We start from the raw sequence: 24,531 nt of genomic DNA, 5'->3' as shown, positions 1-24,531 counted from the left end.
AGACAACTGATCAGAGCACCATAAGAAATAAATAAGGAAAGAGTTTAATATGTTTAACGAATTAACAATATGTGGAACAGGGACCCCAAGTGAATACATGATGTTGGGAAAATGATGCCATAGACGTGTTCAATGCATGGTTACCATACTTTCAGTTTGTAACGAAACACAGTATTTGTGAAGCATGATTACATGCAGTAGAATGTTTGAAAAGTATGCCTGTCAATCAATTAAAACAAGTCATGAGTAGAGACTGACTCTGGCTTTTGAAAAGAATGGAGCAGCATTTTTCTCTGGGAGCACACCTCATTCTGCCCCCTGCCTTCTGTGTTATTTTCCCCATCTCAGGTCAAGTCTGGGACCTGAAACTGTAAGGTTTGCATAAGGGACACTGCTCAAGAGTTTGCTGGAATGTGGTGTTCCCCAGGAATCTTTTAATCCAAGAGAGAGACAAAATTTGGGCCCCCATAAGTGGGGTCTGGAGAGAAAACCACCATAAAATACAGGTCATTCAGAGACCTGCCCAAACTTGCTCTCAGGCCAAGAATGCCCAGACAGGACATTCCGTCTTATAAGCTTTGTAGTTCTCTGTGAGGTCAAAGTCTCAGTCTAAGAAGAATGGCCTCAGTTCAGTAGAGGGAGAATCTCAGGTTGGAGGGTCAGGTCCCAGGACTGGCCAGGACCATGGTGAGGTGCCTGAGTGAATAAAGAAGTATCACTAGACCCACAAATGAGGAGGCTTTACAGACCCCTGCCCCTATTCCTAACCCCAGAGGTTCCAGGCAGAGTTATAGGGATGAGAAGCCTCTTCATTTCTCTCTGATTTCAGCGAGGGAATGGATGGAACCTCAGTTGTGAGGAGGGTGGCATCTTGGTCATCACCACTAGGAAGATGAGGACCATCAGTGCCGATGAGAGGGTCTCTCCGACCAAGGAGGAAGGCTCACAGAATGGCGCTGCCCCTGTCAAGGAGAGATGCACAAAGAAGTGCCCTGATTCCCCACTAGGGACTCTGAGAGGTGAGGGCTTCGTTTGGGGGCAGGAGGACTCAAGTCCGTAGTGCGAAGGGTCCTGGGCTCCGACAGACGGCATGGTGAGGACCCTAAGTGATGACCCAGGGACTGCTGAACGCTGAACGACGGGGTCCCCACAGAGCCCCGCCCCTTCCATTATCCCTCAGAGATCGTGCACAGGGCAGCCATAGCCGTAAGTGTCTCTGCAAAACTTCCGTGCTGGTGGCGAAGAGCTCGGACTGATGTTCAGCGTGTTCGTGTGGCTAAGAGTGGATTCTCAGGACTGATCTGTAGGCAAGGTAAGGACCTGAATGTGGACTCAAGGGACCATTCCCCCGTCCTGTAACAAAGATAACGCCCAAAGTCTCATCTCTGTGATCGGCAGGGGACAGTTCCTACAACTCTCTTAGGCTGACTTCTTTGGTACATCTTCATCTAACACATTCTGTAAGGTAAGCGATTACTTGATTCTGTAAATGAAGGAAACCTAGGCCCTAACTCCAGTCACTGGGAGATCGCCAAGTGCGAACCAGTCACAGGGCAGTAAAGATGGCGACACAAAGCAGCACCCATGCACTGAACTCCCAGAATTCTCCCCTGCCGAAACTCTAAGAGGTGACACTTTGTTTGGAGGCTTGTGGACACAGTTCGGGAAAGGGAGGAGTGTCAGATTCTGAGAGATATGAAGATGGGGACTCTGAATGAGGACTGTAGAACACCCCGCCAGTCTTCTTCCCCCCGCCAACCCCACCCCTTCTGTCAGCTATCAGAGATCCTGGGTATCACAGCTTTGAGAGGTGAGGAAGAGAGGGCCCAGTGTTCCTCCAGCAATTCTTCCCACACCTAATGAAGCTGAGCCAAATTCTGTACTTTGTGGCTGAAGATAGCATTCAGTGTTCTATAAGTAGTATAGAACGAGGCATCCCAGAGGGTGCACAGTGTATAATTCCTTGGGGTTTGTGTTCTGTATGAGGAATTTAAAGATAAATCTGTGTTCTTATGTCCTTGCTACTTTTCAAAGGTTGCTTCTCAAAGCTTATAATCTAAGTGTACCAATGACATCGGTCACACTTACTGTTGTTTATCGGTCTTAAGGATAAGAGTTTTTCTGTTGTGTAAAACAAATGGGAAAGCTTCCATCTTATTTAATAAGCTGGTGCAAGATAACATGGCATTACAATATGTTATTTCCTTGACAATATGAAAAAATTAAGCAGGGCAATATGTGGGATCAAGAAATAGAGGGAAAGTAAGATGGATGGTATTTTGTTTCCCCATGTTTTATAGTCTGTGTTTTACAAAATTATAAGTGACCGTGTATGCTTTGTTAATTCAAAAATGTAAAATTAAATTCTAAGAAATTCATCCTCGTGCTCACAGGCTCATTTATTCCCTAAACAGTAATTGAGCTTCTGCTCATAGAAGACTCCATGCTAATACTTGGAGAACTGAGAAAAAGATCTAGCCACTCACCATAAAATTATAGAGTCGAGAAGCAGCTGTCATGTAAAGGAAATGGTGACATGACAGCAGTCAAATGTGAATTCCCTGATGCAAGGTAGTGGTGGGCCTTGGGAAAGTATAAGTCTTTCGGTGGGAATTAATTATAAGTTGAGTGCATGGCAGGCTGGATGAGGCTGTGGTAATCGTGACCAGGGACCAGGTTCTCACATGGTGGGCCGCATAGTTAAAGACAAAGCCTGGGATGGGAAACTGTCCTTAACAGTTACAGACACACTTCACTCTGTTGCATGTTGCTTTATTGTATTTCACAGGTACTGCTTTTCTTTTCTTTGTTCTTTTTCTTTACCAAATTAAAAGTTTGTGTTAGTCAACCTTGCTTCCAGCAAGCCTTTCGGCTCCATGTTTCCAACATCGTTTGCTCACTTCATGTCTGTGTGTCACGTTTTGATACCTCTTGCAATGTTCACACCCTCAGCAGCAAAAATGATGGACTCAGCGAAGGCTCAGATAATGGTTAACATCTTTTTTCTTTTAGCAAAGAGGTGTTTTTAATTTAAGATATCTATATTGTTCTGAGGCATAATACTAATGCCCACTTAATAACCTATAGTATAGTATAAACATAAATTTTATGAAAGCACTGGGAAACCAAAAAATTCGTATGACTCAATTGTGGTATGGACTTTCCTTTGGGGGTTGAGACCCAAACCTGCAGTATTTTCTGAGTCTGCCTGTGCTTTTGGGATTGTGAGTAAATCTGAGAAAAATCATGTAAAGCTGACATGGAATGTGTCCTGTGCTCTTATTCCAGTACAGGGAAACCCGGTGGAGATTAGATGCTTTAATCATCTTGTCTTCTGTCTATGGAGTTTTTCAGAAATCATGGTGGCACTCCCCTGAGGTGGGATGATGCCTTGAAGCCACTGGACTGGCGCTCTCTGCCCTCGGTGGGGGAGCCAGAGCCCACGCCACTAAAAAATAATAATAATCGAAATCAAGTTATCTTGACTGTAGTTTGGCAAACAATAGGGAAGGAATAGACACTTGTGGGTGGTTAAATGAATGAAAGTGGGAGTGGTTTATGAAAAAGGGCAAGTGAGAGATAGGTAAGTTTGGGGCCCTTGAAACATTTTGGAGCTTTGTGTTACATCCACTGAGGGTGTCTCCCTCATGGTGACCTTCAGTGGCATACTCTTAACTGGGATATGCTAGTTTTCCTTGCTAACCAGTATTTTTCTGATTTATTTATTGATGAGTTTGGAGATAAGTCTACTCCTGTGAAATGACCACCACAGGTTATGCCTTAAGCATATCCATTACCTCCAGAATTTCCCTCTCATCCTTTTTAAGGTTATTTTTAATCGGAGTATAGTTGCTTTACAATATTTTGTTGGTTTCTGCCATGCATCAACATGAATCGGCCATAGGTATACATATATCCCCTCCCCCTTGAATATCCCCCCACCTCCCACTCCTTCCCACCCGTCTAGGTTTTCACAGAGCACCAGTTTGAGCTCCCTGCATCACACAGCAAATCCCCATTGGCTGTCGATGTTCCATATGGTAATGTATATGTTTCAGTATTACTCTCGGTTTGTCCCTCCCTCTCGTCCACCCCTGTGTCACCAAGTCTGTCCTCTATGTCTGCATCTCCATCCTGCCCTGCAAATACATTCATCAATGCTGTCTCCTAGATTCCATGTATATGTGTCAGGATACGATGTTTATATTTCTCTTTCTGACTTTCTTCACTCTGTATAATAGGCCCTATGTTCACCCACTACATTGGAACTCACTGAAATATGGTCTTTTTTATGTCTGAGTAGTACTTCATTGTATACAGAAACCAGAGCTTCTTTATCCATTCGGTGATGGACATCTAGGTTGGTTCTGTGGCCTATCTGTTGTAAACAGTGTGGCAATGAACATTGGAGTACATGTGTCTTATTCAGTTATGGTTTCCTAAGGGTTTATGCGCAGTAGTGGGATGGTTGAGTCATGTGGTAGTTAAGTCCAAGTTTTTAAGGAAACTTCATACTCTTCTCCATAGAGGCTGTATCAATTTACATTCCCACCAACAATGCAAGAGAGTTCCCTTTTCTCCACACCCTCTCTAGCATTTATTGTTTATAGACTTTTTGATGATGGCCATTTTGACAGATGCCATCTCACCCTTTATGTTTTGTATCTGGGATAAGAACACTTACCATAAGGTTTGACCTCTTAGTGTACAGTATAGTATTCTTAACTATAAGCTCTATATTATATAGTAGATCCCTAGAACTTATTCATTTTGTAAAATTAAACTTTGTAACTTTTGTTTAATACTGAAAATTGGAATACTGCCTGCTATATCAGTGAATAAACACTGTCAGTTATCGACAGTTGCAGCCACCACGGATGGTGAACCCTGAGGGAACACAGCATGTAAAAATACAGGATACGGGCCCCAGATATGTGAAGTTCATATCAAAGGAATGATTTCAGTGAGCCCCGATTCTTACATCTTTCCATATATGGAAAAGTGCTAAATTCCTTAACCAGGGTTATCTGGTTTTCCTTCATTTATCTTAATCTTTTGATATTCAGACTACCTGCCCTTTGTTGCAAAACTTCTATGTAACCTGGCTCCTCCGCTCCCTTCTTTGGAGGAGTTCTCTCAGGGTTACTCGAGACGCTGCCTCCTGGGTTCAAGTCCTAAATGTATGTACCAAAGAGAACATACCTGTCAGCTTTTACTGTGATTTTTTTTTCTTTTAATTTATTTATTTTAATTGGAGGCTAATTACTTTACAATATTGTAGTGGCTTTTGCCGTACATTGACATCAATCAGCCATGGGTGTACATTGTTCCCTTTCCTGACCCCCACTCCCACCTCCCTCCCCATCCCATCTCTCAGGGTCATCCCAGTGCACCAGCCCTGAGTACCCTGTCTCATGCATAGGTTGTGAATGTTTTTTAAGTCTACAATTCCTTTGCATTCAACCCTCCCATAGATCATGGCAACCACCACTCTACTCTGTTTTTGTGACTTTGACCATTTTAGATTCTTCATATAAATGACATGCAGTATTTGTCCTTCTGTGTCTGGCTTATTTCACTGTAGCAGCAGGTCCTCTAGGTTTATCCATGCTGTAATAACTGGAGAGATTAGCTTCTTTTTAAGGCTGAATGGTGTTCCATTATGTGTATATTTTGCACCTTCTTTATCCATTCATCTGTCACTGGACACCTAGGATGCTTCCCTTTCTTGGCCATTGTGAGTAGTGCTGCAATGAACATGGGAGTGCAGAGCTCTTTTTGAGGTCCTGATTTCAGTTCCTTTGGATAGTAGTGGAATTGCGGAAAGTATTATGAGTTATTTTTGATTTTTTGAGGAACTGCTACACTGTTTTCCCTGTAAATTGGCTGTACCAATTTATATTCCTACCAGCAGTGTTGAATATGTACTGTTTACTAAGAAGCTTGCAAACTGTCTGCCAAAGTGGCTCTACCATTTTGCATCACCACTACCGAGGAATGAGAGTTCTTGTTGATTCACGTCCTTACCAGCATTTGGTGTTGCCAGTCCTTTGAATGCTGGCCATTCTGAAAGGCATGTCGTGGTATCTGCTTGTTTTTTTTTTTTAATTTGCAGTTCCCTAATGGTATATGATGTGGAGCATCTTTCCATATGCTTGTTTGGCATCTCGGTATCTTCCTGGGCAAGGTATCTATTCCTATCTTTTGTCCATTTTTTATTAGATGTTAGTTTTCTTCTTATTAATATTAAGATTATTAATATTAAGAGTTCTTTGTATATTTTAGATTAGAGCCTTCATCAGACATGTTTTTTGCAAATATTTTCTCCCAGACTATGGCTCATCTTCTTGTTCTCTTGGTGTATTTTTATAGAGCAGCAGTTTAAAGGCACTGAAATCTAGCTTATCAATTATTTCTTTCATGGATCCCCATCACTTTTTTCTTTGATGATATTTTGTTGATTGGTTTGCTATGTGGCACATAGGATCTTAATTCCCCAACCAGGGTTTGAGCTCACAGCCCTTGCACTGGAGGCACAGTGTTTGTAAAATTTTAGCTTTTTTATTTTGTGTTGGGGTATAGCAAATTAACACTATTGTGACAGTTTTCAGGTGAACAGTGAAGGGACTCAGCCATACATATACACGTATCCACTCTCCCACAAACTTCGATCAGTACTACCACATAATATTAAGCAGAGTTCCCTGTGTTATACGGTACATCCTTGTTGCTTATCCATTTTAAATATAGCAGTGTGTACATGTCCATCAGAAATCCCCTAACTATCCCTGTCCCACATCGTTCCCCAACGGCAACCATAAATTTGTTCTCTGAGACTGTAAGTCTTTCTATTTTGTAGTTAAATTCATTTGTATCATCTCTTTTTAAATTATACATCTAAGATATGTCATATAATATTTCTCCTTCTCTGTCTGAGTCACTTCAGTCAGTATGATGATCTCTAGGTCCATCATGTTGCAGATTGGCGGTTGCCACAAGAAGGGGTTGGAGGATGGATGAAATGGGTGTAAATGACCCAATGGCATAAACATTCACAACTTTCACTTACAAAATAAAGAAGCCCTAGTGTTCTTTCCTGTAGAATCCCAGGGACGGGGGAGCCTGGTGGGCTGCTGTCTATGGGGTCGCACAGAGTCGGACACGACTGAAGCGATGTAGCAGCAGCAACAGCAGCAGGGATATAATGTACAGCATGGTGACTGTACTTAATCATTGCCATTGTTAAGTTGCCAAGTGGTTTCCTACTCTCTGCAATCCCATGGATTGTAGCTTACCAGCCTCCTCTGTCTGGAATTTTCCATGCAAGAATACTGGATTGGGTTGCCGTGTCCTCCTCCAGGGCATCTTCCCGACCCAGCAATTGAACCCGCATCTCCTGCATCTACAGGCAGATTCTTTACCACTGAGCCACCAGGGAAGCACATAGTTAATAATACTGTATTGTATATGTGAAAGTTCCTGAGAGAATATATATGTTTTTAAAGCGAGCTATAGTTATTGTGGGATTTCCTGGTGGCTCAGATGGCAAAAAATCTGCCTGCAATGTAGGAGACCTGGGTTTGATCACTTAGTCAGGAAGATCCCCTGGAGAAGGGAATGGTTACCCACTCCAGTGGGTAATTCTTACTTGGAGAATTCCATCGCTAGAGGAGCCTGGCGGGCTACCGTCCTTAGGGTCAAAAAGAGTTGAACAAGACTGAGCAACTAACACTTTCTCTTCATTTTCATAGATGATGTACAATATTTTATGTTTCAGGGACACAACAAAGTGATTCACAATTTGTAAATGTGATGTTCCATTTATACTTGTTATAAAATATTGGCTATTTCCCCCTTGTTTTGCAATATATCCTTGTAGCTTATCTATTTTATACATATTAGTTTGCACCTCTTAATCTTCTATCCCTGCCCTTACCCTCCCCCTTGCTGCTCTCCCCGGTAACCACTGCTAGCTTGTTCTCTGTATCTGTGAGTCTGCTTCATCTCCCTAGTCTGTTTTTTTTTAATTCTCCAAATAAATGGTATTGTACAGCATTTGTCTTCCTCTATCTCACCTATTTCACTTAACATAATGCCTTCCAATCAATCCATGTTCTTGAAAATGGCAAAAGTTCATTCTTTTTTATGACTGAGTAATATTCTATTGTGTGTATGTGGATCTTTTCAAATTAGTGGGTTTTTTTTTTTCATTTTTAGCAGTAATTTAAAGTAAGTTGAGTGCTGAAGAATTGATGCTTTTGAACTGTGCTGTTGGAGAAGACTCTTGAGAGTCCCTTGGACTACAAGGAGACGCAACCATTCCATTCTAAAGATCAGCGCTGGGATTTCTTTGGAAGGAGTGATGCTAAAGCTGAAACTCCAATACTTTGGCCACCTCATGTGAAGAGTTGACTCATTGGAAAAGACTCTGATGCTGGGAGGGATTGGGGGCAGGAGGAGAAGTGGAGGACAGAGGATGAGATGGCTGGATGGCATCACCGACTCGATGGATGTGAGTTTGAGTGAACTGCGGGAGTTGGTGATGGAGAGGGAGGCCTGGCGTGTGCAATTCATGGGGTCACAAAGAGTCAGACATGACTGAGCGACTAAACTGAACTGAAACTTTATTAACGCTTTAGTGCAGGTTGTTCTGACTTTAAGGTAGCATCACATGGCATACTTCTGAGTACATTCCTGAAAAATTCTTTTGTACTTATTTCTGTTTTATAGATCTATGCAACCTCTGGCACTGTGGAGGCTATCATCTGGGTTCGGATCACATAGCAATGAACAAATGGATATCAGAACTTTAGAAATCATTAAAGCAAGAGACCACAGTGATCTTAGAGTAGTGAACTGAGTGTTGCCATTAGTGTTCATGTCTGGATGATAAATTCTGTTGCAAATGCACCCTTAGGTAGTGTGAAGGGGTAGTTTTTAGGGAAATGAATTGTCAGAGAGATTACACTGCCTCAATATGGGCTGCCGTTCTTTTTCATAGTTGTGGTTTGCCAATGAAATGTATCATCCCCAACTGGACCTGTAGAATATTGTGCTGGAGGGTCCCTGCCCACCTCACTAAGTTCCTTATTAATCCATTTCAGCGCCACAGTCTGTGCTTTTTGTCTGACTCCTCACTGTCTCAGTGTGGGCTCAAAGGTCCAGCCAAAACTCCTGATTATCTGGTGGCTGGGAAGGACTATCTCTTCATCTCACACTGGCTCTGCCAGACACAGGTGCCTTCTTAATAAACAGGGAGGTTGGACCTGGGTGGGGTCACTGGCAGAGAGTAGATGAGGCTGGAGGGGAAGGGGAAACAAGCAGTGGAAACCCTTAGACTCAGACAAGCATCGAGTACCTGATGGAGACCATCCAAATTAGTGGTTTTTTTTTTTTTTTCTTTCAGATATACACCCGGGAGTGGGTTTTCTGGGTAATGGGTTAGTTCTGTTTTTAGATTTTGAGGACCCTCCTTACTGTTATCCATGGTGTCTGCACCAATTGACATTCCCACCAACACTGTACAGATCGTGTCCACATGCTCACCAACATTTGTTACTCCTGTTCTTTTTGGATGATAGCCCTTCTGATAGGTATAAGATAATACCTCATTGTGGTTTAAATTTGCATTCATATGATGATTAACGATGTTGAACATCTTTTCATGTGCCTCTTAGCCAGCTGTATGTCTTCTTTAGAAAAATGTGTACTTAAGTCTTCTGCCCATCTTTTTCTTGATTTTTTTAAAACTGTTATATCAACTATTTATATATTTCAGATATTAACCCCTTATTGGTTATATCATTGGCAAGTATTTTCTCCCATATGGGAGGTTGGCTTTTCATATTGTTGATGGTTTCCTTTGCTGTGCAAAAGCTTTTAACTTTAATTTGCTTTTATTTCCCTAGCTTTAGGAGACAGATCCAAAAAACTATTGCTATGATTTATGTCAAAGAATGTTCTGCTCATATTATCTTCTAAGAGTTTTATGGTTTCCACTCTTATAGCTAGGTCTTTAATCCCTTTTCAGTTTACTTTTGTATATAGTGTTAGAGAATATACTGACCTCATTCTTTGAGAGCTACATGTCAAAGAATGAGATTAGAGCATAAATATAATTTGGTAATGTCAGAAAATTAAATGTGCTTTTACATTTGAGCCAGTAATTCAGTGTTTTCAGAAATTAACTCTGAAAAGACATGCACAACCATATGAAAATACGTAAATGCCTATGCACATGTTAATTGAGGGAACATGATATATCCACAGAGTGGAGTACTACGAAGCTATAAAAAGGAATGAGTACAATTTTGTAAACTAATATGGAGTGCTTCCATGATAGATATAGATATATAAAAGAATGTGGGAGTCTGGGGCTAATGTTGATGATACCAAGTGCAGTGCCTTCCCATTCTGGTATGAAGAGGCTTTGACAGCTGAAGAAGGAGAGCCAGAGCCAGAGCTGCAGCCATTGCTCCTATGGTGCCAAGGCCAGTACACTTTCCAGAGCATGTCCAAATTTCCTCCCACCCCTAGTGAAGTCTGAGCAGATACTTCACATTGCATTTCAAGAAAGCAGGCAATCTTCCCACTAGTGGAGGGCCACGGTGGGGCTCATGGAAATTCAGCATATAAGGTATTTGTGTTCCTATACAATATGCACAAATTGGAGGTTTTTCTTTTCTCTGTTTTTAAATGTTGTTCCCTTTAATTAAAGATGTGTTTAGCTTCAGAGTCCAAGTATACTAATGGCAGAGCTCCCACATGTGCTGCAGATTATCAAGTCGAAAAATAAGAAATTTCGTATTACATAGCACAGACTGAAATCCTTGAATCATTTCTTGTCATTCGGAACAAGATAACATGATATTGGAATATGGTTTTTTTTTTGTGAAAATGGAAATTTTTCCACAGTGAAGTCTGTGAGATTATCAGATACAGAAAAAAATCTTAAGAGGTATTCACTTCTTCATTTGTTTTATTTGTTTTAGTCTTTCTTTGTAAAATTGAAGTTTATTTACCTGGATTGGCTTTGCTTATTTAAGAATGTGGGAGAAGTGAAATCCCAGTAACATTGCTTTCTTGCACACTTGCACTGTAATTGTTCAAATATCAATTTAGCATCTGCTCTTTGGAAGGCTTCTGGGTGGTTTTGGGGATGCTAAGAAAAATAAACTCAACCCTTTCTTATAGAATTCTAGAGTCTAAGAGCAGCATTCATCTAAAGTAGCTGGTGAACTGAGATCTAGGGGCCCAATAAAAATGAGGTGTAAGGAGGTGAGGGGATTGAGGGCTTCCTCATGAGGAGTCTAGTGTAAATACACTGAGGCAAGGCACTTGGAGACTTTAGGACAATAAAAGTCTGGCAGTGGAAGGTAGTTTTAAGTTAGGCTACAGGGCTAGCCCACCAGGGAGGCTGTGGAAACACTGAATAGGGGTCAGACCCTCAGATGGCGGGTCTCAAAGTTGAGAGACTTAAGCCTGGAATGGAAAACTACCCCGAATAATTGCTATGGAATTATGGGGCTTCCTAGGTGGCTGAGTGGTAAAGAACCCGCCCACCAATGCAGGAGACATGGGTTAAATCCCTGGGTCAGGAAGCTGCCCCTGGAAGAGGAAATGGCTACGCAGTCCAGTATTTTTGCCTGGAGAATCCCATGGACAGAGCAATCTGTTCAGTCCATGGGGTAGAAAAGGGTCAGACAGGACCGAGTGACTAAAGAGCAACACGAGTAGACCAGAGAGAAATCCCCCCTGGAGTGGGGATGGACTGTGCCCTGTGCTCCTGTCCCAGTGCCCGTGAACACAGTGCACAACCTAGATGTTTCATGCACATCATCTCCAAGGAGATTCTGTGAAATAAAAGTAGTAGAATGAACCCGGAAACTCAGAAGCCAGTGGGCTGACACTCTTTTCTGTGACTCATGGAAACAGAGCACATTTTACTGAAAGGGCATTCCATTCAGTGTTTTTGGCTACATTGATAATTCCACCAAAGTCTGTGAGGTGAGTCTATTTTAGGTGATGGTGAAATTGATGAAGATGGGGGCTTATTTTATTTAGTTACTTATTTATTTGGCTATGCTTGGTCTTATCTTTGGCACACAGGATCCTTGATCTTCCTTGCAGCCTGGGAGTTCTTTAGTTGCAGCATGAGGAATGTTTCAGTTGTGGCATATAGGATCTTTAGTTGTGGCTTGTGAACTGTTAGTTGCGGCGAAGCTGTGGCATGTGGGACCTAGTTCCCTGATCAGCAGTGGAACCCAGGCCTCCTGCATTGGGAGTGCAGAGTCTTAACCCCTGGACCACTAAGGAAGTCTCTAGGAGTTGTTCAGATGAAAGAGCAGCCAGGAAGGAAGACAGAATTAGTCTCAGAATCAAATTTAGAGTCTTTGAATTTCTTTCAGTTAAAAAAGTACCCCCATACTCAAAATACGATCTAGTAGTGGAAATGAAAGATTCTTTCTAAACAGCATTTTGGACTGATATGGTGTTTCATGTCCGAGAATGCCACAGATTCTCTGACATCTCCTGCATTTAAAAGATTCCTCAGGGTCGGTGGTATCCTCCAGGATGAAACTAATCATACTCATAGTAAAAACAGATATTGTGTAAAGTCCAGTGTGGTCCAGGCCATGTGCCAGGTGCTTTAGCTACATGCCACTAGCCCTACAAAAGCCACTTCACCTGAGGCTCCCCGAGTTTGGGGATGGACCCAAGTCCACACAACTGATAAGAGACAGAGCTGGGACTAGAGCGCTGGTCTGAATTTGTCCACAGCATGTACCCTTCCACTTGTCCTGGCCTGAGGTGCTCATGAGTCAGTAAATTCACTGTCTTCTAGCACTCCAACATGTATCTTGAGTGACAGAAAGGACTCTGTGACGAAAAAAATGGGATGGAATACATAGCCAAGGCAATACAAACACCAAAATAATTAAGAGTTGTGAATAAAGGAGAGAAGGAGATAATGCTCAGTTAGCAAATGATCACCTGCATGTGGAAATTCAGACACCCTCAAGTGATCGAGGGCTTACAAGATTATCTGGCGTTATCCTTCTATGTAGAAAGTAAACATTTTATTTGTTTTAATTAAAAATAGTTATTTCTATTTATTTTTTGACTGCTGGGGGTCTTAGTTGTGACACTTGGAATCTTTGTTGCCACATACAGGCTCTTTAGTTGTGGAATGTGAGATTTTAGTTGTGGCAGGAGAACTCTTAGTTGTTGGATGTGAGATTTTTAGTTGTGGCATGTGGGATCAAGTTACCTGACTAGGGATCAAACCTAGGACCCCTGCATTGGGAGCGCATAACCACTGGACCAACAGGGAGGTGCCGAGAGTAAATATTTTAGAACTACCCTAAATCTGGGGACTCAGATGGTACCGAATGCGCCTGCAATGCAGGAGACCTGGGTTCGATCTCTGGGTTGGGCACAATCCCTGGTGGAGGGCATGTAACACACTTCAGTATTCTTGCCTGGAGAATCTGCATGGACAGAGGAGCCTGCCGGGCTACAGTACATGGGGTCACAAAGAGTGGAACATGACAGCGGTTAAGCACACACTCTAAATCTGGCTGAAGAGCAGGAATATATCACCTCTATCTCTTTGACATCATAACATCTATCCTGAGTTCCTTAATTTCTGCTGCATTTTCCTAATCTTACATCACTTTTGGGACCGAGACCCATTTTCTCCAAGATTTGCTAGAGGGTGACTGCTCACTGTTTGTAGGAATATGCATTCCCCAGGAAGCCTTTAATCGAGGGACAGAAGCTGATATGGGAACCTCCATGAAGGAGGAATAAGGAGACAATCACCCCTTGATATAGTGGTCACCCAAAGACTAAGAAGAGGAATCTTAGCTCAGTAGAAGGAGCAGTCCCAGGCTGTGGTAGATGTAGTGAGGATGCTGAGCAAGAGGAATCAGAAGGACTCAAGTTGCATCCCCACTGTCTATTCTCAGAGGCCCCGATGGACTAGGATCATATGAGGATCATCCTGACTTCCAACTTGGAATTCTCAGGAGACTAGGACCTTGATGTAAGACAAGAAGCTTCATAAAACAGAGTGGAGTTACAGGATTCGTCATATGTCAATGTGAAGACCTGAAAGTGTACTCACAGTAGCACACCCTGTAAAAGGAGGCCCTGGAAAATCACTGATGCTGTGGTCCCTAGGAAGCTTGGGCACAGATGTCTGGTTGATTTCAGTCTAGAAAGTTTTAGCGAGGTGAGACCTCTGTCTAATACAATCGGCTGCAGTTTCCAAGAGCGAGGGACCTGAATCCAAGGAGGACCTCACATGCAATGCTGAGTGTTAGCAGGGACCCCTGCAGACGGAGCCAAACAGAATTCTGTAAATTCTTAGCCCTGAGAAGCCCACAGGAGCTACATCTGAGTGGTCCGCTCATTCAACCTGTGTGATCTTAGGGAGGGCTGAGTCTCCTCTAGCCAGATCAGAACCCAGATCTGCAGATGGGGGTGTCTTGAACATAACTGAACATAAGGTGAAGACCATCAGTGCTAGTGAGAGGATCTCTCCCCCAACGAAGGAGGCTCACAGAATGGCAACCCACCTGACAAGCAGAGATGCTCAGGGCAGAGCTGGCCTCCCACCACTAGGCACTTGGGAAGGCAAGGGCTTTGTTTGGGAGCTGGAAGACTCGGGTTCATAGGAGGCGGCATCCTGGGCTTTGATACAGTGCACAAGGAAGACCCAAGGACGGATGAATATTGAGCTACTGGGGTTCCCGTAGCACGCTGTGCCTGCTGTTATCCCTGAGGGACCCCACGTAAGACCTTACGTAGCCCCCCTCCACTTCCGCTTTGAAAGTCAGCGGATTAACCAGTAGCCGCGGTGACTGTTTGGCAGAGACTTAGTGTCCAGGACTCGTCCAGAACCAAGGTGAGGACCTGAATGGAGCTGAAGGGACTTTCCCAACCCTCCTAGTAATAAAAGTGACCCATCCACATCCCACCCCTGTGATACGGCTCTTATGAGTCTCTCGGAGCTATCGGCTGAATATGGTCTAGAGTGTCTCAGGCTACGGTGTTGGTCTGTGGGGGTAGGCCCGGATTCTACCCCTGGAGGAGCTCTAGGACCTAGATGAGGGCCCTGAGGGCTGAGGAGCAGACTTCGACACCGCCAAGGGGGCCACACTGAGCGGCCCCCCTATACTGGGCTCTAGGATCCCCCGGGTAGAGCTGGCCAATTGTGGTGCCCCCTGGTGTCCACTGGAGGTGGTTTTGGGGAAGTGAGAGCCTTGCTGTAATGGAATAAACCCAGTTCAACAAAGGGACCTAGTCCCCAACAATATTAATGGCTGTGACACTGCGTCAGGATGGGGGTTCCTCCCATAAGAAATGGAGTCACAGAAAGCGCCAGTCCTATTTTGAGGACTGGGAGAATCGGGCGTTTTGACATGACATTTCCCAGATCATCTCAGGGAAGTGAGAGACCAGTTCAAAGTGGGGAGCGTCAGGTTGGGAAGGGAGAGTTTCAGGTTCCCTTGTGGGATGGTGAGAACCTCTGGGGCTGTGGGGATGTTCCACACCACATCATTCAGACCACATCCTCCCTGTCATCATCCCTTTGAGACCTCAGGAATACATGGCGGTTCCCACTGCGGGCTAAAGGGGGAAAGCAGCACCCCTCAGACCACTCCGCCCTGGTCCGAGGGGTGTGGTCAGCAGATTTTTTACAAAAAGAAATCTGAGAAATTTTTCTCTGGTCAGAGAAATTTTACACACTGTCATAAGTCAAATGTAGACCTTGGTTGCTTCTGTGTACTGGCTATTGTAAAGAGTGCTGCAACGAACATTGGAGTACAAGTGTTTTTTAAGTTACTGTTTCCTCAGGGAATATGCCCAGTAATGGGATTGTTGGCTGATGTGGTCATTTTAGTCCTAATTTTTTATGCAGAGTGAATTAAGTCAGAAAGAGGAAAGCCAATATTGTATATTAACACATATACATGGATTTCAGAAAGATGGTACTGATGAATCTATTTGCAGGGCAGCAGTGGAGATGCAGACATAGAGAACACACTCGTGGACACAGTGGGGGAAAGAGAGGGAGGGACAGACTGAGAGAGTAACATTGAAAACATACACATTACCATATATGAAATAGATAACCGGTGGGAATTAGTCGTATGACACAGAGAGCTCAAACCCAGTGCTCTGTAATAGCTTAGAGGAGTGGGATGGGGTGGGAGGTGCGAGGGAGTTTCAAGAGGGAGGGGACATAAGCTATACCTATGGTTCATTCTTATTGATGTGCGGCTGAAACAAACACAATACTGTAAAGTGATCATCCTCCAATCAATAGTAAATACATTTAATTTTAAAAAGACAGAGGAAAAGAGAAGCAAAAAAATACTATAGGCCTTGAATTGGGATCTGTGTGGGACCACAGGGACATCAACCTGCCTGTAACAGCACCTGTTCTTAGAAGACTGTGTTGGTAAGATAAGGTCATCTTAACTTCCTCCTGTTGGAACACAGAGTGATTGGCTTTTACTATCACCCAGGCATCAATTCAGGAGAAAGTGGAGCTTCTCTGCCAGGAGCCCAGTTGAGGAACCTGAGTGAGTACTCAATGCGTTTATCCCAACCCTTGGATTTCAGCCCAGGAAATCTCAGGGAAGGACTGTCAGGTTGAGCATCTACTTCACTGCTTTATAGCAAGTGTAGGGGAGGGGAAATGTCTAGTCTGAAGGTGTAGCCACCAGTCAGCAAATGGAGAATGGTGCCCAGTGTTTTAAGGAGCCAAGGTAAGGACCTTGAATGATGATCCCAGTGAACTCGGGATGGAAAAAACCCTACTGAGTTCTCAGCACTGGGTATCCCCTTGGAGGGAGGTGGACTGAGGCATCCTTTCACTTGCTTCTGGATCATGTGGAGGTCTAAAGTGTCTGTATCAGAGTAGCAGAGAGAAGGGTGCCCAGGCTCCACCAGGACTTGACATGGTAATACTAAAGATGAGCTGAGAGGACCCCACTGCTGGGACCTGCTGTCACCACAGTAAATCCAAAGCAGGGCTGAGAGGATGCAGAGGAAATGTCTAAGGCCTCTGTTCTTCCTCTGTGGGATTATGTGGGGACAGGCTGAGCAGGAAAACAGGAGGCTTGTGGGTTCCTAGGGCAGTGTCCTCAAGGACACCTGCAGAGGTGGCCTTTGATGAAGCCAAGGTAGAATCTCCCTGTTTTAAGGTGCTCATGTCACCTCATTCTCCATCCTCCAGGTGCCCCAATCTCCTGTCTACTGGCCCAGAATCCTGCCTTTAGTCCCTGACCACAGCCATCATGCCCCGTGGGCAGAAGAGTAAGGTCCGTGCTCGTGAGAAACGTCACCAGGCCTGGTCTGAGACCCAGGTTCTTCATGATCAGGCCACCACATCTCGGGGAGAAGAGACCACCTCCTCCTCCCTTCCTTATTCAGAGAGCGCTCCCTCAAGCTCGTCTGCTGCTGGCACCCCCAAGGGGCGTCAGGGAGCCCAAGGCACCACCAGTGCTGCTGCAGGTGCTATACCCAAAAGATCTGGTGGTGGTGGCACAGCATGCTCGAGATCTGGTGTAGGTGCCAGGGGCCAAGTTCAGGAACGTGAAAATTCCTCCCAGGCCTCAGCTGCTGCTGCAAGCTCTCACAGAGATCTTCTGACCAAGAAGGCACAGATGTTGGTGCAGCACATGCTGTATAAGTATAAGATGAGGGAGCTCATTAAGAGGTCTGAAATGCTGAAGGCAATTGGTAGAAGGTACATGAAGCAATTCCCAGAGATCCTCAGCAGGGCCTCTGAGCACATGGAGATTGTGTTTGGCCTGGTGCTGAAGGAAGTCAGACCCAACAGTCACTGCTATACCCTGGTGAGCAACCTAGATTTCAGCGACAGTGAGTCTATGAGAGGTGACTTGGGGCTGCCTAAGAATGGTCTTCTAATGCCTCTGCTGAGTTTCATCTACCTGAATGGCCCCCGTATCTCTGAGGAGCACATCTGGAAGTTCCTGAATATTCTGGGCATCTATGATGGAAGAAGGCACTTCATCTTTGGAGACACCAGGAAGCTCATCACAGAAGATCTGGTGCAGGAAGAGTACCTGGAGTACCGCCAGGTGCCTGGCAGCAATCCCCCTCGCTATGAGTTCCTCTGGGGTCCTAAAGCGCTTACAGAAACCAACAAGAATAAAGTCATGGAGTTTTTGGCCAAGGTCAATGATACAGTCCCTGATGCCTGCCTGGCGCAGTATGAGGAGTCTTTCAGACAGGAAGTAGAGAGCACTGGGGCCAGAGCTGCAGCCAGGGTTGGCACTTCTGCCTCGGGCATGGCTGGCACTTCTGCCTCGGGCATGGCTGGCACTTCTGCCTCGGGCATGGCTGCCACTTCTGCCCTGGGCATGGCTGGCACTTCTGCCTCGGGCATGGCTGGCACTTCTGCTTTGGGCATGGCTGGCACTTCTGCCTCAGGCATGGCTGGCACTTCTGCTTTGGGCATGGCTGGCACTTCTGCCTCGGGCATGGCTGGCACTTTTGCTTCGGGCATGGCTGGCATGTCTGCCTGGGTTACTGCATGCATGTCTGCCTCGGTCTGGGATGGCCCTTCTGCTGCAGCCCAGGCTGAGTATCTTGCCTCAGCCAGGCCTGGCATTTCTGCTGCAGCCAGTGCTGGCCCTTCTGCTTCAGCCAGTGCGCACGCTAGGGCCGCATCCAGCCACTCATCTCGCCCCTAGTGTGGTCTGAAGGCCGTTCTTCACTTTGTGGTCAGAAAAGCCTGTCAACCTGTGTTCCTGTGATTTCTCCACCCTCTTCCTCGGTTTTAGTTCTTTGTTTTTTCAACAGAAAGTTTATTTAGGTTCATGATACAAGTATTTGAGTAAAATGGGTCACACACACTTTGCTGTTTGTCAGATTTATGAGTAACAATTTTGTTTTTTGAAATGCATATTGGAAATCCTCATATCACTTTTGTGATCCCGGATGAGAATAACATCAGTTTAGGATAAGAATATCCTTAGAAATGTGAAAGACACCACACTAATAAAAGCTCAGAACATAGATACATAGAGAGATAGCCAAAAGTTCTTCAATTTTTGGTTTGTTTTACTCTGTTTAGTCTCCCTTTTTGTAAATATAAAAGATATATGCTTGGATCTGCTTATGGTTTTCAAGATTGTTTGAAAATATAAATTAAAGCAAATGATTTATTTGTGGCTCTTCTTTTACACAAACATTAATTGAGCATCTGCTTTTAAGAAGTCTTTCATGCCTGTACTGGCGATGTTTAGTCAAAGAAACTCCCAGTTTCTGCCCATTCAATTATAGTTTCCAGGGAAGCTGTCATTCTATGGAAGAGGCTGAGAGACTCTCTACTTCAAGAAGAACAAAAAAAAAGCAGGGTAAAGAGCGGGTGGAGAGAATGTATTAATTTGGTTTCATTGCTAAGCAGAATTTTGGCTGATTGGGGAGGTTGGGTCATTTTTTTTTTTTCTTTTGGTTAGAACACTGCATAGTTTCTGACATCTGATAGGTGCAAAAAAAGAAAAGAAACCCAGCTGATGTAACATCTGAGGTCAAGATCATCGTAATAACTGCGATTGCCCCTAATTTCTCAATAGAGACAGGTGCTGTGACAGATGCTTTCCATAAATACCTGACAAGGCAGGGTTTATCAAACTCACTTCACAGTGGAGAGCCCAAGGCTCATAGAGCTCGAGTTTGGTTTTGTGCCAAAATACTTAAGGCTGGTAAATGACAGAGCTAGGACTAGACTGCTCTAAACTACTGTAGCGTACATACTGTTCTTCTCCCCCCACCCTGAGACATACCCTTGTCTTGTCTTTTAAACAAGTACTTTTAACATTTGATATTTCATTTCCCTTGTGGCTCAGCTGGTAAAGAATCCTCCTGCAATGTGGGAGACCTGGGTTTGATCCCTGGGTTGGGAAGATCCCCTGGAGAAGGGAAAAGCTACCCACTCCAGTATTCTGGCCTGGAGAATTCCATGGACTCCATGGACTGTACAGTCCATGGGGTCACAGAGTCAGACGTGACTTTCACTTTCACATGGTAATTCTCTCTTTTGGACTTCCCTGATGGCCCAGGGAAGTCCAGATGGTAAAAGCCTCTGCCAGCAATGCAGGAGACCCTATTTAGATCCCTGGATTGGGAAGATCCCCTGGAGAAGGAAATGGCAACCCACTCCAGTACTCTTGCCTGGAAAATCTCATGGACAGAGGAGCCTGATAGGCTATAGCCCATGGGGTCACAAAGAGTCGGACACGACTGAGCAACTTCACTTTCACTTCTCACTTGTCCTTTTTCTTATTTATTTATTTGGCTGTGCTAGATCTTAGTTGCAGCACATGGGGTCTACTTCCCTGACCAGGGATCGAACCTGGGCCCCCTGCATTGGGAGCCTGAGGTATTAGCCACTGGACCACCAGGAAAGTCCCCACCCTGTAACTTTTATTTCAGTGTTTTTCTCAGTACTTCGAAATTTGTCCTAGGTGATAAAAAAGAATGTCCTTGTGCTCAAGCTACTGCATCAGAATGTGTAGCCAGAGCAGTAAGAATACCAAATATATTTAACCAGAAATGCATATCCCTTATTCAGTACTCATAGATAAATGAAAGAGACGATATTCAGTGACAGTATTAGCATGTGCATTGGCCATGTTAGATAAGCTCTGAAGACCAAGGGCTCTCCATATCATGCTTACAGTCTCTTGTCTGTAGAAAGTAAATCTACCAGAACAGAAATGACATGAGAATCTTCCCCTGGCTGATGAGATAGATTTATGTACTTTTTTCCTCTGATGGATGACCACCTATCCTGGAACTCCTGCCTTGGGCTGTAGCTTCTCCATCTCCTATCACTCCTGGGACAGGGACCCATTCATTCTCCATAGCATTGCAGAGCAAACACAGTTCAAGGGTTTGCAGAGATGTGGAATTTCCCCAGAAGCCTTTAATCCAAGACACAGAAAGCAAGATGAGGGCCCCATGTAGGAGGATTGAGGAGAGCAACACCCCAGAATATGGAGGTTGGTCACTGGAACAGCACTCCCAACTGCTCTCAGTCACAGGGGATCTCAGAACTGTTGGGCTAAGCATGGCCTCGCTTATTCTTCAGGCTTCTCAGAGACCTAAGAAACTTGGTCTTGGTGCAGAGTTCTGAGGTTGGTAGAGGAGAGAGGATCAGTCTCTCAGAAATGACAGTGATTAACCTGAATGAGGGTGATGGAAAGATGCAGCCCCATAGTAGGAACCTATGAAGATATACTTGTCCTTATTGGCAAGTATATGAAGTCCAGAACAATCCGGGCTGCTGTAGTTAACACTTTCAACTCAGGTCCCTGGAAGGTAGGGATTTTGGGAATCAGCAGAGCCCTCAGCCTCAGATCAGCAGAGAATAGAGCCCCAGGAAGGGTGCAGAGTCAAACAGAAGACCCAGGGTGTGGATATGGAAGCCCCTCGACTCACAGCCGACAGGACTACACTTAGCTCATCTTCTCCAGTTAGCCCTGGGAGGCATAGGTAAGTGCTGGCCAGCTCAAGGGCCCCGTGACTTCTGCCTGGTTGGTGTCAAGGAGATGAGGACCTTGGTTTATAGGCGGGCTGTTCATCAGAGAGTGGAAATCCCAGGTATGACAGTGGCACACTCTTGTTTGAGGAGTGTGGCAGGCAACTACCCCATTACAATAAATTCTTAGAAAGTCCTGCAAATGTAATGGGCCCTGGGAGGGAACAGGCAGGGCTTTCAGACTAAGTTTATCCCTTATTTTCTGAAGGTGAATGGCTTCAGGGCCTTAAAGTCCTTGGGCTAATGGGGAGGCCTCATTTAGCTGATGTAGGGTACCCAGTTCCTAATAGTGTTCAATTGATGGCACTGACTGACAATGAAGGATCCCTCTCAGAAAGAAGGGGGCCACGGAGGGCACTGTCCCTGTTAGGTCTTAGACTGTGCCACTTAGGCCTGGTGACATGGTGAGTCCTACTCACTTCCTCCCAGAGGATCACATGGAGGTAAGGAATCCTGATCAAACAGAGCGACCACAGGTCAGCAGAAGGATGATTTCCAGATTGTACCAGAAGGCAAGGACCCTGATGACTGAAAAGACCATCCATCTCAAAACAGTGGGGGCAGAACACATTGCTTCCACTACTGTTAGCCTCGGAAGACCACAGCCTGTTGTGGCCCAATGAGGCAAACTCCACTTCTTCCTTGGGGGTCTCGGAATTGGGGGCCTGATGGGAGAAGCTTTAAGGCAAGTCAGGGAATATTTCCAGTTTGTGAATATTTCCAGGTTATTTCCAAATCAGAGTGAGGATGGTAAAACTGTCTAAACATACATACCAGGATGGCCACAGAGAATCTTCCCTACTGTCAGGCTAGAAGGCCACAGGTAGAGTTGTCAGGCCAAGGGGCCCTTCAGCTCTGACTGAAGAGTAGCAGGAAAGTTAGGGTTTTGGTCTGATGGTGGTGGTCCCATGTCAACAGAGGGGGGAGTCTTGGGCTTGGCTGAGAGTCAAATTTGGGACCCTGAGAGGAACCACCTGTCATCCTCAAGGAGCTTGCCACAGCTTTCATTCTTGTGAGACTATGGGGAGGGGTGGCTAGATAAGGCCACTCTTATTTCCTCCTCCAGGCTCACAGGGAGGTATTGGTCTTACTATGAGGAGATAGGCCTCAGGTCAAGAAGGAGGGGATTCCCCAAACCCCACCAGAAGTCAAATTGTGAAGCTCGAGTGGAGACTGAGGGGTCTACTCATCCCTGAATAGAGGGTACAAAGGAGAGTCCTGCCCTCCCCTTTGATGTCAGTTCTAGAAAGCTCAGGGGAAGACTGTCAGGCAAGGCTCTCCCTCACTTCTTTATACCAGGCCTTCTTCTTCTTCTTGTTGAATTGCTAAGTCATGTCTCACTCTCTTGTGACTCCATGGACTGTACCCCGCCAGGCTCCTTTGTCCATGGGATATTCCAAGAATTCCAAGAATTCTAGGCTGGGTTGCCATTTCCTCCTCCAGGGGATCTTTCTGACCCAGAGACTGAGTCTGTGTCTCCTGCAGCTCCTGTATCTCAGGCGGATCCTTTAGTGCTGAGCCACCAGGGAAGCTCGATATCAGCCCTAACGGAGGTCAGATCTTTGTTGGAAAGTGCTGGCACCAGTCATGAGAAGGGAGGGATATGGTGCCTGCCAGGCCCTGTGGCAGATGCTTTACAGTTACCACCACATGCCACCAGTCTTTCCAGACAGGGCTTGTCAAACTCCCTTCACAGTTAAAGAGCCCGAGGTTCTCTCAGTTTAATGATGTGACAAACTTTTCCATGGCTGGTAAGTGACATAGGCCCTTGATCTGAGTTAGTCTAAAGCTCACCCTCTCACTCCTGCAAGCCTGAGCTGACCTGGTACCCTTAATTCCCTTCTTATTCTCATTACTGTGAAATGTATTGGAAGCAATAAGAAGAAAGACTCTGAGGTCGAACTATTACATTGTAATACATAGCCAGAGCAATAATAATAATAATGCCAAAACAAATGTGACATATGAAGAGAGGAAAAAAGATAATATTTGCTGGCAATAAGATCATCTATGCATACATATGAGGTTTCAAATAAGTTTAAAGATCAAGGACTCACAAAACAATCATCACATAAGCATTTTTTTTGTATAGAAAATATCTATTAGATCTAAAATATAAACTTTATTTATTAGAACAGAGGTTGCCTGAGAAGTCTGGCTGAAGGACAGACGGCCAGGTTACCACATTTTGTTTCTCTCATAGGTCTCTACCTGGTCCCCCTTATTTATGCCATGGATTTCCCATCTCTTATCACTTCTAGGACAGGGACTCCTTCTCTGCAAGGTTTGAAGTAGGGAAACTGATCAGGGCTTTTCAGGGATGTGGCATTTCCTAAGAAGCCTTTAATCAAAGCGCCAAGGGCTTATAGGGGGACACCCATACATCTGGACTGAGGAAAGCACACCCAGGAATATTAGGTATAAGAAGGTTCCAGGGAGAGACCTCAAGTTGAACATCTCTTTTGTCTGTTGTCACAGTATAGTTGTCAGAGGCTTGAAACCTTTTGTCTAAGGAGGGCAATCTCAGGTCAGAGTAGGAATTGTCAAATATATATGTGAAGCCCCTTAATAAGAAGTGAAAGAAATAGCCACCCAGAACCACTGGGGTTCTGTAGTGTCCACTTGCTGCTGTCAGCCCTCGGAGGTCCTGAATTCCATCATAGGATGAGGTAGAGAGAGACCTTGAGAGCTAAGAGAGAGTGCTACAGCCATGGGCAGGGCACGTTCCAGATCTAAGTCCTCCAGCTCCTCCCACATAGTGACATCCAGGGCAGATCCTTCATCTTGAGGTTGAAAAGAGAAGTAAGTATTCCAAGTAATTGAGTGCCAAGATGGAGCTTAAGGGAATACATTTTATGTCTTTTTTTGTTCTTGCTTGACCTCAGTAACTGGGATATGTATCTTTTTCTGCTTAGGGCTTTCTTTTTCATAGTATTGAAATATTC

The 24,531-nt window shown here is 44.7% G+C and overlaps 1 protein-coding gene and 1 pseudogene across 2 annotated transcripts; one reads left to right on the top strand and one right to left on the bottom strand.

Moving 5' to 3' along the window:
- Window positions 1-1,210: 1,210 nt before the first annotated feature.
- LOC139181259 (melanoma-associated antigen B4-like) lies at window positions 1,211-19,139 on the top strand. 2 transcript variants are annotated; one of them, XM_070784174.1, is made up of 3 exons: window positions 1,211-1,465; window positions 16,539-16,595; window positions 17,252-19,139. In XM_070784174.1, exon 3 carries the CDS (start codon window positions 17,313-17,315, stop codon window positions 18,732-18,734), a length of 1,422 nt encoding a protein of 473 aa, XP_070640275.1. In that variant the 5' UTR covers window positions 1,211-1,465; window positions 16,539-16,595; window positions 17,252-17,312; the 3' UTR covers window positions 18,735-19,139. The 2 variants fall into 2 exon arrangements, with proteins under 2 accessions (XP_070640275.1, XP_070640274.1); XM_070784173.1 differs by lacking the exon at window positions 1,211-1,465 and adding an exon at window positions 14,733-14,911.
- LOC139181585 (ubiquitin-conjugating enzyme E2 D3 pseudogene) lies at window positions 8,668-9,487 on the bottom strand (annotated as a pseudogene).
- Window positions 19,140-24,531: the final 5,392 nt, after the last annotated feature.

The sequence above is a fragment of the Bos indicus genome, chromosome X (genome assembly GCF_029378745.1).
Source record: "Bos indicus isolate NIAB-ARS_2022 breed Sahiwal x Tharparkar chromosome X, NIAB-ARS_B.indTharparkar_mat_pri_1.0, whole genome shotgun sequence".
Taxonomy (NCBI): Eukaryota; Metazoa; Chordata; class Mammalia; order Artiodactyla; family Bovidae; genus Bos; species Bos indicus.
Note: the sequence above shows the minus strand (reverse complement) of the source record. Positions and strands in the feature narration are given on the sequence as shown.